We start from the raw sequence: 13,581 nt of genomic DNA on the forward strand, positions 1-13,581 counted from the left end.
CAGGCCTATTGGCTTCCAATACATCAACGCTCCTTCTTCAAACAACTAATGTTAGCCTTTAAACGCTTCCATGGCATGACCTCTGACTATGTAGCAAGGAAGCTGCCAATCTACCACCGTCCGATCAAAGCAAATCACCTCCACCTGGAAACAACCCAGAAGTGATCGTACTCATGCAGCATGCCAAAACTATGAAACCAACTCCCTCCTGCTATCAGGGAAATTGACAACCTACTACCCTTCCAGAAGGCAGTAAAGACTCTACTGTTCATGAACCAACTTGCTCCTGGTCTCAAACTTTAACCGGCCAGGAATCGGCACACCCAGGGCACCTGAATCTGTCAGCCAATACTGTGCTCTTACCTATTACAGCCATGCAGAAACCATTCTGAGACTCCATATAGTTTGTATCTCTTAGTTTGAACTAAAGCATCGGTATTCTCAACACCCCCATAGCATGTGTGTCATACAGGAAAAAAAAATCGTCTAAATTTTCTGTAACACATGTGTATTGATCCTGTAGCATGTAGATTCACTATAGCATGTGTGCTCTTCATTTCCCCATTGAAGAACAAACGGCGAAGGAAGACTTTGGGGTGGAGTGTGTGGTGCATGGTTGGAGCTACAGCCTCAGCACCCTGGGGTTGTGGGGTCAAACCCCGCACTGCTCCTTGTGACCCTGGGCAAGTCACTCAGTCCTCCATAGCCTCGGGTACGTTAGATAGACTGTGAGCCCACCAGGACAGAGAGGGAAAATACTTGCGTAAAACCGCTTAGAATTAGATAATCTTGATAGGTGGTATAGAAAACCCTAATAAATTGAAACTTGAAACTCATATCTTTGCTATGTCTCGAATAGTTCTGCGATTGTCTAAATGAAACCTAATTGTTGTCATGACTATTCTGTTCTTAAATTGATTGTGAATGTCAAATTGTAACTCGTTCTGAGCTTCTGGGAAATAAATAACGAGAGAGTCTTCCTTCGCTGTTTCTTCTTCACTTTCCTGTTTCATTGCGATTGTGCATGTATGTTATCGAAAACCATCTCAATTGATCCTGAAAACTACTGTTTGTATTTGTAAACCACTTCGGTTTAAGTGGGTTAGAAATTTTTAAAATAAATACAAACTGCAGTCAGCTTTTCAATGGCACCTTGAGACATTCAACTTCCACCCGTCATCCATCCTACCTAGAAGTGCTGGGAAGGCAGCTCGTCCTGGCACTTTGGCATCTACTGACATCCGCAGGTACTGAATTACTGGGGCTTCTGCCAGACAGTCCATGTTCTACAATGAAAATACATTTTAAATTAAAAAGTTTGCATCTGCTTACACACAGTGGCAAGATCTTTAGATTTTTTGACAGAGTAAAAAACATCGATCCACTTGTACCCGTTCTACTTCAATCCTATCTCCCCTCAGCTGTCCCTTTTCCAAGCTGAACAGTCCTAACCATTTTAGTCTTTCCTCCTACGAGAGGAATTCCATCCCCTTCATCATCTTGGTCGCTCTTCTTTGAACCTTTTCTAGCGCCACTATATCTTTCTTGAGATAAGGAGACCGGAATTGAATGCAATATTCCAGATGAGGTCACACCATGGAGCGATACAGGGGCATTATGACATTCTTAATCTTGTTAACCACCCCTTTTTTAATAATTCCTAGCACCCTGTTTGCTTTTTGGCTGCCACAGCATATTGAGCAAATGGTTTCAATGTATAGTCTTCCTTTATTTGACCCCCCCTACATTGTGGAATACCCTTCCCCCTTATGTGAGAGGAGATGAGAGTTTTGTACTAAATTTAAAATGTGATTAAGACACTTTTTTAAAGAAGCTTTTATTATGGAATTAGACACAAACAAACAACTGGAAGAGATTCAAAATAACATCAGCCACATCACGTAACAAAAACCAAATAAAACGGATGATAAACACTTTAACTTCCGGTGAGAAGGGTTCTAGCGTCTCCTGGCGCTCCCTGCAAATATCGGCCAATAATCATCGTGACTCCATTTTTCTGGCATCCTTTGAGAACTGGAGTGCTCCCCCATCTTACCCGCATTGTCGGTGAGAAATTTGGACTACGGATGGCCAAGAAATCCTCATAAAAGCGCAGTCCAAGCCCTCACTAGGAAATCACAAGGTGGTGGAGGCCTTGCCAGCTTTTTCCTCGCCGACCTCAGAATGGGAAACAAAGATTACGGCTGAGGTGAAATAGGCCGTGTGGAACTTACCCTGGGCAAACAACCGCAACAATTTTTAGATAAGTTAGAGATAATGGACCAGCAGTTTTTGTCACTCACCACAGACATCAAGGCAGTGCAGGAGAGAGTCGGCGCAATGGAGGATGAGCTACAACCATTGCAGGAACATAGCAAGTGTAGCGCCACATGTCTGAACCTGTTGGAGGTGAAAGTCGATGATTTGGAGAAATGGTCGTGCAGAAATAATCTGCGGTTGATTGGATTACCCAAATATATTATGGATAAAGAACTTAAACCCTTCTTAGAGAGATGGTTGGTGACCTCTTGGAACTTTCAGATGTCTTGGGGCCTCTATGTATTCAGCGTGTCATGAGGACCGTGATCCTTAATTATAAAGAACGTGCTGTTAGTTAGGTTCAAGTTCAAGTTTATTAGTATTTGATGAATCGCTTAATCGGTTTGCTAAGCGATGTACAAAATTATAAAAGATAGTTAAATTACAAAAAGACAAACCAAATGACATAATTTTTGAAGACGAGACAAACTTGAGTTGTGAAGAAAGGGGGGAAAAGTTACAACTTTTTTAGAAAAAACAAAAAAGGGAAAGAACAAAAGGGAACGAGGTAGTTAAAAATCTGAAAATATTAAACGAATCTAAAATTTAAATGTTAAAAGCATCTTTCAAAAGATGAGATTTTAAGAGTTTTTTGAAGGAGAGGTCTTTTTCATTTTTAATGTATTGTGGTCATGAGTTCCACCATTGGGGACCCATTACAGAAAACATATCGGCTCTTCTTGTGCCTACTATTTTCAGAGAGGGTATAGATAAGAGATTTTGGAAGGTTGATCTGAGTGGGCGTATAGTAGTGTTGTGGGGTATTAACATCCTAGCTATAAATTGAGGTTCATTATAGGTTAGAGTTTTAAATATTAACAGCATGACCTTAAAGAAAATACGATGGCTGATAGGGAGCCAGTGAGAATCGATCAGTAGTGGCGTAACATGGTCATATTTCTTGGCGTTTAGCAGGAACTCGCATTCATCCAGTAAAAAATTCAAGAGACAAGAAAGACAAAAAATGGAGAAAATCCGATCTCATACACAGACAGCCGGGACCATTGCCCGCGGCCATTTTGGGATTTTGCCAACTCTGTTTTTTGAGTTTCGTGAACATGTGTTAGAAGCGTTGCAGTTTATGAGAGAAGCTTTCGTCTTTTTCTTCCCCTGATGTAGCCTTGATGAGAAGGCGAAATAGTAGTGCTTACTGTCGGGAAAAAGCCATATTACATTAGTGACTTTTATGTAATGTAATGTAATTTATTTCTTGTATACCGCTACATCCGTTAGGTTCTAAGCGGTTTTAAGAAAATATACATTTAAAATTGAAAGTAAGAAGTAAGAAAGGTGCTTAATAAATTCCCTTACTGTCCCAAAGGCTCACAATCTAACTAAAGCACCTGAAAGTTGATAAAGAAGTGAAAAATAAAGAAGAAGATTAATGTTAAACATTTTAACTAGACAGCATTGATCTGAATAGTACTTTGGTAGTGGAAGAGAGGAGAAAAAAGGAATAGATGTAAAAGGGAGAACCGTTGGAAAATAGAATTTTGGAGAGAATTTAAATGAAGGAGATATAATATAATAAAGGCAGAATTAAAAACAATAGATAAGGTTAAAGAAATTCATAATATGATAAGAAAAATAAGGTAAAAATGAAAAATAGTGTCTTTAAACACGTTGTTGCTAGGGTTAATTGAGTACTCCTGTCCTGTATTTTCTGTGCCAACCTGGGCCGACGGATAGCGGGACACCAGGGCAGAAGTCCTCCGAATCTCGGGTAGGCAGGTGACGACTAGACCAACGCTGCTGAAGTCTTGCATGCAGGATACAGGCAGAGGAGGCAAATGCACTGCAATAGTCACAAGGCGCCGAGCTGTACACTGGCATCGCTGGGGTCGAGGCCAACATGGAGCTCCCTCTTTGCTGCTGTTACGCTCCCGCACCACCTGACTCCTCATCCTCGGCGAGAAACCCTGGAGATAGGTTGGGCAGATGGATGATGGGACCTCGGGGCAAAAGTACCTCCATAGCCTCTCACTCCAACACCCAATCCTCCAGCTCAGAGACAGTCCACCCAACATGCAGGCTCCAAGCCAAAGTGCACCACGATCAGCAGCAGGGGAGAAGCAGTGATCTTGAGTCCTTGCTTCAGCAATGTGCTCGACGGTAACTGTGATCTGCTGTAGCCACCTCTCTCACCAATGTACACCAGCAGACATGGAGCATGACGGCCCAAGGAAGACAGGAGGCCCGAATCAGACTCCGCCCCAACATCTGATGCCGTGTATCTAAGGAGCAGCTACCAGCAGCAGCAGGGAAGACACCATTACCTTGCGGTTCAAGGCGGATTACATAAGAGGTTATCTGGACATTTCCAGAAGAGTTACAGAGTTGAGCAGGTTACTTCTGGGGATTGAAATGTTTCCTGCGGAGTTCATTTGTCTTGATGGATTTCATGAATAGCAGGATTTTTATTTCTAGTCTGGTGTCGTGGTCAAGTTTCGCTGCCTGCGTGGCCATAAGGTGGAAATTCTGCAAGTGCCTCAGGCTGGCTGGTCCCTGGAACATCAAAATTTGTAAAAATCTTGTGGTTTCAAGATTATTCAGCACCGGTTTTGGCAGCCCGTCACAACTTTACGCCCATTTATGTGCAACTGGTCAAATTGAATGTCCGTTTCAGCCTGCTTTACCTGGCCAAACTACAAATCGTGAGGAATGGTACCCCCCAATTTTTGATTCCGCACATGCGGCCCAGGAATATGTGGCTACCTTGCAACCTCCATCGTCTGCTTGAACTATGGGAGTGGGGGGGGGGAGGCATGGATGGAGGTTACTGTGGATGGTTGCGTTTGGTGGGGTGATTGTGGGCTGAGGAGCTGCAGCTGAAACAGCCCCTTCCTTGGTACTACAGAATTTTCTGCATCCTAATCTCTCTACAGAGGTTCCCCTATGGTTAAAATATTAACAGCTAATAATACCGTATTACTCTTTGAGACTGCTTTCCTTGGTTACGGAGTAAAGCTTCCAATCAGAGACAGTGGAGGGGAAAGGCAGTCTCTGCTCACAGAGTGGAGATGTCTCCACACTCAGGTTCACTCCCATTGTGAAAGTAGAGAAATTGCCCCTCCCCCAACAACACCATCCCACCATGAACCCCAAGTAAATACAGCCCATCAACATGGTGCAAGAGCCAGGAGCTGGGGTCAAGCGATGGACTGGAGAGGTATCCTGATGACAGCTTAACTGCTAAAAGTATTAACTATTACACTACATACAGAGAGAAAAGCTTTTAATCTGCAAACTTTTAGCTGAAATGTGAGCCATTATGCTGGCTCCAATGATTGCTATGGGCTAGACCTATGCCTACATTTTCATGTATTTTACTATGTTTTACTGTACCCTGCCTTGAAGTGTGAAAAGTGCAGGTAAGAACTATTTTAAATTAGGTCTGTACATCAATTTCCTAAGGTCTTCCTGCAGTTTTTCACAGTCCGCATATGTTTTAACAACTTTGAACAGTTTAGTTTCATCTGCAAATTTAATCACCTCGTTCATGGTTCCAATTTCTAGATCATTTATAAATAAGTTAAATAGCTCTGGTCCCAGGACAGATCCCTGCGGCATACCAGTATTTACCCTCATCCACTGAGAGAAATGGCCATTTCTAATTTCTGTCTGACAACCTGTTCTTAATTGAACATTGCCTCCTATCCCAGGACTCTTTAATTTTCTCAGGAGCCTCTCATTAGGAACTTTGTCAAAAGCCTTCTGGAAATCTAGATACACTACATCAACCGGCTCGCCTTTATCCACATGTTTATTCACTACTTCAAAGAAGTCAAGCAAATTGGTGAGACTTGGCATTCAAATGGCAGATAAAATTCAATGTGGACAAATGCACATTGGGATGAATAATCCAAATCATAGTTATCGAATGCTAGGGACCACCTTAGGGGTCAGCACTCAAGAAAATGATCTGGGTGTCATCATAGACAATACGCTGAAGCCTTCCACCCAATGTGTGGTGGTGGCCAAGAAGGCAAACAGGATGCTAGGAATTATTAGAAAAGGGATGTTTAACAAGACTAAGAAGGTTATAATGCCTCACCTTGAGTATTGCGTTCAGTTTTGGTCTCCTTATCTCAAAAAAGATATAGCAGCACTAGAAAAAGTTCAAAGAAGAACAATCAAGATGATAAAGGGGATGGAACTCCTCTCGTATGAGGAAAGACTAAAAAGGTTAGGGCTCTTCAGCTTGGAAAAGAGATGGCTGAGGGGAGATAGGATTGGAGTCTACAAAATCCTGAATGGTGTAGAACGGGTACAAGTGGATCGGTTTTTTTACTGCATCAAGATTTACAAAGACTAGGGGGACACCCGATGAAGTTACAAGGAAATACTTTAAAAACCAATAGGAGGAAATATATTTTTTACTCAGAGAATAGTTAAGCTCTGGAACGTGTTGCCAGAGAATGTGGTAAGAACAGTTAATGTAGCTGGTTTTAAAAAAGGTTTGGACAAATTCCTGGAGGAAAAGTCCATAGCCTGCTGTTGAGGCAGACATGGGATAGTAGCATGGAATGTTGCTACTATTTGGGTTTTTGTCAGGTACTTGTGAATTGGATTGGCCTCCACGAAGACAGGATACTGGGCTAGATGGACCAAGTATGGCTATTCTTAGGTTCTTATGCCCTATAGCTATCTTTAACAATCAACTTTTCTTCCTCCTTTTCAAATCTGGCTTGTTTCTGTCTCTTCTCTTCACTGCCATTCATAGACCCCATCATCTCCCTCCTCTTCATTTCCCTTCCCTTCCATGGGTACCATCTCTGGAGTCAAAGTGCAGAGTTCAGAGCTCTACTAAAGAGGACTTGATTGTTCAGCATGGTGGAATATTATGATGTCTTAGGAGTCCAAAGACACACACTACCAGAGGATATTAAGAAAGCAGTCCTGCTTACTTTTTATTGGCTTTTAGAATTGTGCAGACACTTCATCATTAAAGGTCTATAAACCACACCCCTGAAGCAGGCCTCCATCATGAGGCCGAAACACGGACTGTGTCGGATCATTGATTACAATACTGCAACACAGGACATTCAATACATTGGACTTTTTCATGTGGTTTTATATGTATTATGGTTTTAAGTTTATGATACAAATAAATATTGTCTACCCCAAGGTTGATGTGGTCTATCCCACTCCACACTTGTTCTTTTCCTACCCTCTCTTCCTTCCCATCCTTCTCCCCACCACTCTGTGCTCACCATCTTTCCTTCCCTCCTCTGTCACCATCTCCCTTGTCTTTTCCATCCCTTTTCCAGACTCTGGCCCTCTCATTTTACCACCCCTGTCTGCAATTCTTTCTCCCAACAAATCTCCCTCTTCATCCCCCCCTCTGTGGTCGGATATCTCTCTCCCACCCCTACTGTGGTCAGGTATCTCTCTCTTCTCTCCTTCCTTTCTCCCTCCCCCACCTCATGTGCTCAGGTAGTTCTCTCTCTTTGGTCAGATAAATCTCTCTCTTTTCTTCCTCCCTCCTTCCATGATTAGGTCTCTCTCCCTCTCCCTCCCCATGGATGGGTCTCTTTTCTCTCTCTCTCTCTCTCTCTCTCCCTCCCTCCCCCTGTGGTCATATATTTCTCTCTGTTACTCCATCCTTCCCCCCATGGTCAGGTCTCTCTCCCTCCTCCTGTGGTCAGGTATCTCTCTTTCCTTCCTTCCTCCTTCTAGGGTGGGGATGTGGTGGATCTCTGTCTCTCTCTCACCTTCCTCCCTCACTTCCCCATGGTTAGTTCTGTCCTCCCTCCCACCCTTGGTCGGGTCTGACTCTTTCTCTTTCCTCCCTCCCCCCCTCCCATGTTTGGATCTCTTTTCTGTCTTTCTCCTTCCTCCCTCCCTCTCCCTGTGATCAGGTATCTCTCTCTCTCCCCCCTTTCTTGGTCAGGTATCTCTCCTTCCTTCTTTCCTCCCTCCCTCCAGACAGAGGTGGATTCCCTCTCTCTCATTCCTCCCTCCCTCTGTAGTTGGGTCCCTCTCTTCTCCTTCCCTCCCTTTAACTTTTTATAGCCTGCCAGCAGTGCTGGCCACTTCCAGTCTCATGGTCTCTTCAGTTCCTGCTACAGCAGAATAAGAAGCTGTTCCAGTGTAGCAGGGACTGAAGAGACTGTGAGAGATTGGAGCCAGCTAGCCTGCCAGTACTGCTCCACTTTAATTGCTAGCACTGCCAGCGGGCTACAAAAAGTGAGACAGAGAGACAAAGGGATATAGTGGACCGTGGCAGGCAGAGATGGTGAGACACATTAGAGGCAGCTGAAGGCAAATGGCAGATATATTAAGGAGAAAAAGGGGCTTGCATTAACGCAAGATAAACATTTTAATGCACGCTAACCATTTTATGTGTTCAATATGCAGCCCTACTTTAAATACATCATCTAGATTACAAAACATTGGTATAAGCCAAGTAATCAATAAGAACTACAGTTTCTTCTTTAAATAACCAGTCCCGCCTCACCACTCCACCCTATATTGCATGCAGTGGCTGAGAGCCCTAGGCACACCCTCCTCCCTGCTTCATGCCCTGGGTCCATGCACTGGCTGAGTGTCCTAGGCACAAACCTCCTCCCTGCCTCATGCCCTGGATCCATGCAGTGGCTGAGAGCCCTAGGCACACTCACCTCCTTGCCTCATGCCCTAGGTACTTGCGGTGGGGCTCTGACTGGTACTCACCCTCAGTCAAGTTTCCTAAGTCAACAGCCTGTCCATCCAGGAAAACTGTCAGCTCTCCACCGGAGACAACACTGCCTTTGTGCTCTGTCTCCAAGTTCAGGTTCAGATGAATATTCTCCACTGTAGAATTCAAAAGATGACAGGAGGCATGAGAGAGAAATGTGGGGAGATGGCGAGCTGGAAACAATGATCTGAAGAGAAGATATCGTCAAGAGAAGGAGATGCAAAAAAAAACCAAGGGAGAGAAGATATGGATTTGCCTACTTACCTTTCCAAGCCCAAACAAAGATGGGCTACATTCCAGCCCCCTAATGCTTACAATCTAACATGTTTGTGAATTGTTTATTGCACGATTCATTAACCTGTGCAAAATTTATCTTCTCCTATAGCAGCAGAACCCTAGCAGGGCCCAAGTCAGGTCCATAATTATTTAAATCATTCCAAAGAAAATACCGCCCAATCCAGCTCAAAATACGGGCATCCCCTTAAGCCTCGCTCTCCACCCACTGGCTCCCTCCTCCCCAGCAGCTACAAATCTCATTTTAAAGCTGCCTAAGTAGCAAATAATTTGTGTAACTGGAGCCAGAGTTGGTACCTGAGTCAAGCAGGTTTGGATACCTGGCATCCCATTCTTAGGACCTATTTCTTTGCCCACTGCACTAATCACTCCGACAACATCTTCACCTTGGATCAGGGGCAAGTATTGTTTGAGTACAAATCCTGCATATCTTGGGGGGAGGGGAAGGCATCTTATAGTGAAACTTAGCAAGTAAAATGTAATAATATACTGGATTGTTGGTTCAACATTGCCTTGATAAGGGCAGACTTTAGCTACCATAGTAAACACAAGTAATGGCAATCATGGATTTGCCACAAGATCAATGACAACTTAGAACATAAGAATAGCCATACCACATCAAGTGGGGTCAGAGTCACTTTACAGCCCAAGTTTGGAAATCGGAGACGTGAGTGCAGCTCATTGTGAAACTAAGGTCCATTGGAAGTGTGGGGGTGCTCCTGCTATTTCTGCTTGGAAACAGAGACTGAACCTCTTCACCCCATGGACAAGAGGCTGCTGGGGAAGAATGGCGTATCATTCAACTGATGCTGTAAAAGTGAACTTGAACAAATTTGTGGTTTTCAGTACAGGCTCAGGTTTGATTACGAGTGGCCTGAAGAGCCAACAGGCCACTGGCTACAAGGGGCCATTGAAAAGTTCTCAGCCCAACCAACAACGTTGGGGCAGTCTCCATCGAGGACTAAACACTTAGTCCAGCAATTTTTCACTTGTTTTGTTCTGTATTTTTTCAACAGAACAAAAAAAGTAGCCCTCGATGGAGACTGCCCCAACTTTGTTAGTTGGGCTGCGAATGTTTCAGGGGGATTGAAGCATGGATAGGCTTCATATTGGTTGATTTGGTTGAAAAAGTTAATAAAAATATATATATATATATATACACACAATCAGAATACCGTATTTTTCGCTCTATAAGACGCACTTTTTTCCCCCCATAACTGGGAGGAAATAAGGGTGCATCTTAAGGAGCGAATATAACCCCCCCCCCCCCCCAAGAATGACGGTCTGGTCTAAAAGAGGAGCTCCCGAAAGTTTATTTGTTTGTTGTTATTGCTGCTGCTGGTTTTGCCTGAGCTTTCGCGAGCCTCAGTACAAAAATAGCCCACCCTTTCCCTTTAAAACTCGCCTATAAAAGGGAAGCACAGCCCCTCTGATGTCATTGGAGGCCAGAGTGGTGTGTGGAGTGTGACAGGCTCGGGGTGGATGCTAGGAAACAGCTGCGCCATTCTGTGGGAGAGAAGGGCTCAGGGCTGCCGACTGTCTTCTCAGTGGGGTACATCTGAAGGTTTCGGGAACCCTCCCCCTCCTTGTCCTCCTTGCTGCTTAAACGTAACGGGGGGAAAAACCAAAACGTCTATATTAACAGAACCCAAGCTAACCTGCCGGGTAAATTTGAGTCATGCTAACATGTGCTCTGTATGGTTTCTTTTGTTCCGTCTACAGAGAGCTGGTGGTACCCAAGGGAAACAAATTATTTGAAGGTAAACCGGGTCTTTCTGTGTTTTCCCTTTATCTTCTATGGGGGTTTCTGCCAACTGTCAGCTTGGTATATTTGAAAGTCTCCTATGCGCTACATATGTTGCTGATTAACTGTCCCTGGGGATATAGTTGAGGACTTCTATTGCAATTTATTTGTCAGTCACGTGAAGGGCGTGCATTTACATCTCCGATAACGGTACAGAAATGGCTTTAGAATAGTTTGACTTGTTGCATTAGCGTATTTTAAAGGCTTTAGATGAAACTCAATAAACATACTATTAAAAATTGGCTTTTTTGTAATGTTCATTCACAAGGCTGGCTGGCTACACGTGCCTACCATTAGATGTGCCCACCTCTAGATGTGCCCTGTATCCTGTCCCGGCCTACCACTAGACCACCAGAGGGGGGACAGGATACAGGGCACACCATTTGGTTCAGAATTTTTTTGTTTTGCTTTCCTCCTCTAAATCTAGGGTGCGTCTTATGGTCAGGTGGGTATTATGGAATGAAAAATACAGTAGGTACCTCATTACTGTAGTGGCAGTCTACTACTACTAATTATTTCTAGAGCGCTACCAGACGAACACAACACTGTACAGGCTAGTAGAAAGAGCAGAAGACTGACATCCAGAGAAAGCCGGTTCCCCCCAGCCGCTGCTCTTTATCACTTAACCTTCATTGCCTCAGAGAAAACTTAAAGGCCCAGAGACAAGGAAATGCCTAATTGAGAGCAAACAAAACTAAATAGACAGTCAAAATTCACAATTCTTACTGACTTTTCCATCAATGAAGGGCGTAAGATATAAATATATACATTGTATATCATATAGTTATCAGACAGTACAAGTATGGAATTTGCTTCATCTTGACATTCATGAAATTACCTTTTTCAAAAATTTATGCTAAAGGGTTAAATATATCTCTCTGAAATGTCTGTGTTGTTATAAGTATATTTGAACACTTTTCTTTTGTGTTGTTACTAACTTTGAACTTCATTTGGTGAAGATATGGCAGGACAAAAGAATTCCATTAACGTAACACTCAGTTTCAACCAAAGCTAAAATCAAAAACTGGTTGATAGAGCCCAGATCAGTCAACTCATGCACAGAAGCCCCCACTGACCTGCTCCCCACACACAGAAGAAGCCCCCTCTCCCCCATCCTTGGCGGTCTGGTGTCTAGTCAGAGCAGGAGCAATCCCCAGTCACTCTTGCCCGTGCTAGCTCAACTCTCAAAATGGCAGCCATGACTTCCAGCAGCAATCTCTTCAGACTGCCCCTAGAGAAAGTGACAGCCATTTTAGCAGCACAGAAGACATGGGCTGCAGTGAATAGGGATTGCCCTTGCTCTGACTAGCCAACAGACCACCAGGGGATGTACGATAAGCTGTGTGAAAGGGGGGACTTCTACTCTTTGGGGAGGAGAGCCACAGAACCAACATAGAGTTTTGGTTCCAATAAAAAAATGCCCCAGCACTTTAAGCTGAAAGCGAAAAAAGGCCAAACAGAAATTTCGGGTCAGTTTCGGCACCAAAGCCAAAACTGAAACTGAAATTTGGTTGGCCTCCAGTACCTCCTGTACCTGACTATAACTCATGTGGAGCTAAAAAGCTGCAAGTTCAATCCAAATCAATCAAATCAGCTCTGCCTCTTCACTGCCCAACTATGTCCCAGGCAATGTGTCTGGATCTCCGTGCCTATGTGAGAGGGCTTGTGTCTTAATCACAAGAGTCTGTCTGTTTTTTCAAACACAACACTTGGTGCTATGTATAATTTCTCATCTTTAAAAGCCTCTTTCTTCCCCCTTCTCTCTGTATTACACAGGACTTGATTGTCAGGGTCCGTTTCCCTCACTTAAATTGTCCCTAATACTGAAAAGGAAAGTGAATTCAAGCAACTTGAGTAGGCTTCTGCTTTTGCAAACTTTCTCATATTAAAGGAATGATTGTGACCCCCTCCCCTCTCCTCCCCTGCTACGACGATACCACCTTTAAAAAAAATAAAAGCCACAGAAAGGGTGCCAAGCCCTCACATTCCTCTGCACACAGAGGGCAGCTTAGCAAACTCAAGTTAGCAACACAAGCTGTGCCTGTTCCAGTGGCCAGGGGGGCTACAGTGTGTTTATGGAACCAGCTCTCTCAGATTGTGGGGCTCATTTAAGGATCATTATTACTGCAGCTGGGGGTGGGTGGGAGGGAAAGGTCTGGCAGTGAATTTAGCAAAGGCTGCGAGATGAAATCTTTGACCCACCTGCAGACCCAGGAAATGGTGCTCAGTGTATCAAGACACGTTCTGGCTTTTTGGTTTACAACTTTCTGATACTGCTAACTAACAAGGAGTCAAATCAGCAGGTCATTGGGAGTAGCTGCTTTTAAGAAAGGTTTGGACAATTTCTTGGAGGAAAAATCTATAGTCTGCTATTGAGACAGACATGGGGGAAGCCACTGCTTGCCTTGGATCGTTAATATAGAATGTTGCTACTCTTGGGTTTTTGCCAGGCACTAGTGACCTCCATTGGCCACCATGAGAATAG

General features: G+C 43.9%; 1 protein-coding gene across 5 annotated transcripts in view; it reads right to left on the reverse strand.

Annotated features, from left to right (window-relative positions):
* WWP2 (WW domain containing E3 ubiquitin protein ligase 2) overlaps positions 1-13,581 on the reverse strand; it is a 138,496-nt gene that overhangs the window by 94,685 nt on the left and 30,230 nt on the right. For all 5 annotated transcript variants that reach the window (XM_033941412.1, XM_033941414.1, XM_033941411.1 and 2 more), the window contains 2 exons: positions 8,995-9,114; positions 1,190-1,286 (listed from right to left, as the gene is read on the reverse strand). In XM_033941412.1, coding sequence (XP_033797303.1) covers positions 1,190-1,286; positions 8,995-9,114 — 217 coding nt within the window. The remainder of the gene's footprint in view (positions 1-1,189; positions 1,287-8,994; positions 9,115-13,581) is intronic.

The sequence above is a fragment of the Geotrypetes seraphini genome, chromosome 4 (assembly GCF_902459505.1).
Source record: "Geotrypetes seraphini chromosome 4, aGeoSer1.1, whole genome shotgun sequence".
NCBI classification, from domain to species: Eukaryota; Metazoa; Chordata; class Amphibia; order Gymnophiona; family Dermophiidae; genus Geotrypetes; species Geotrypetes seraphini.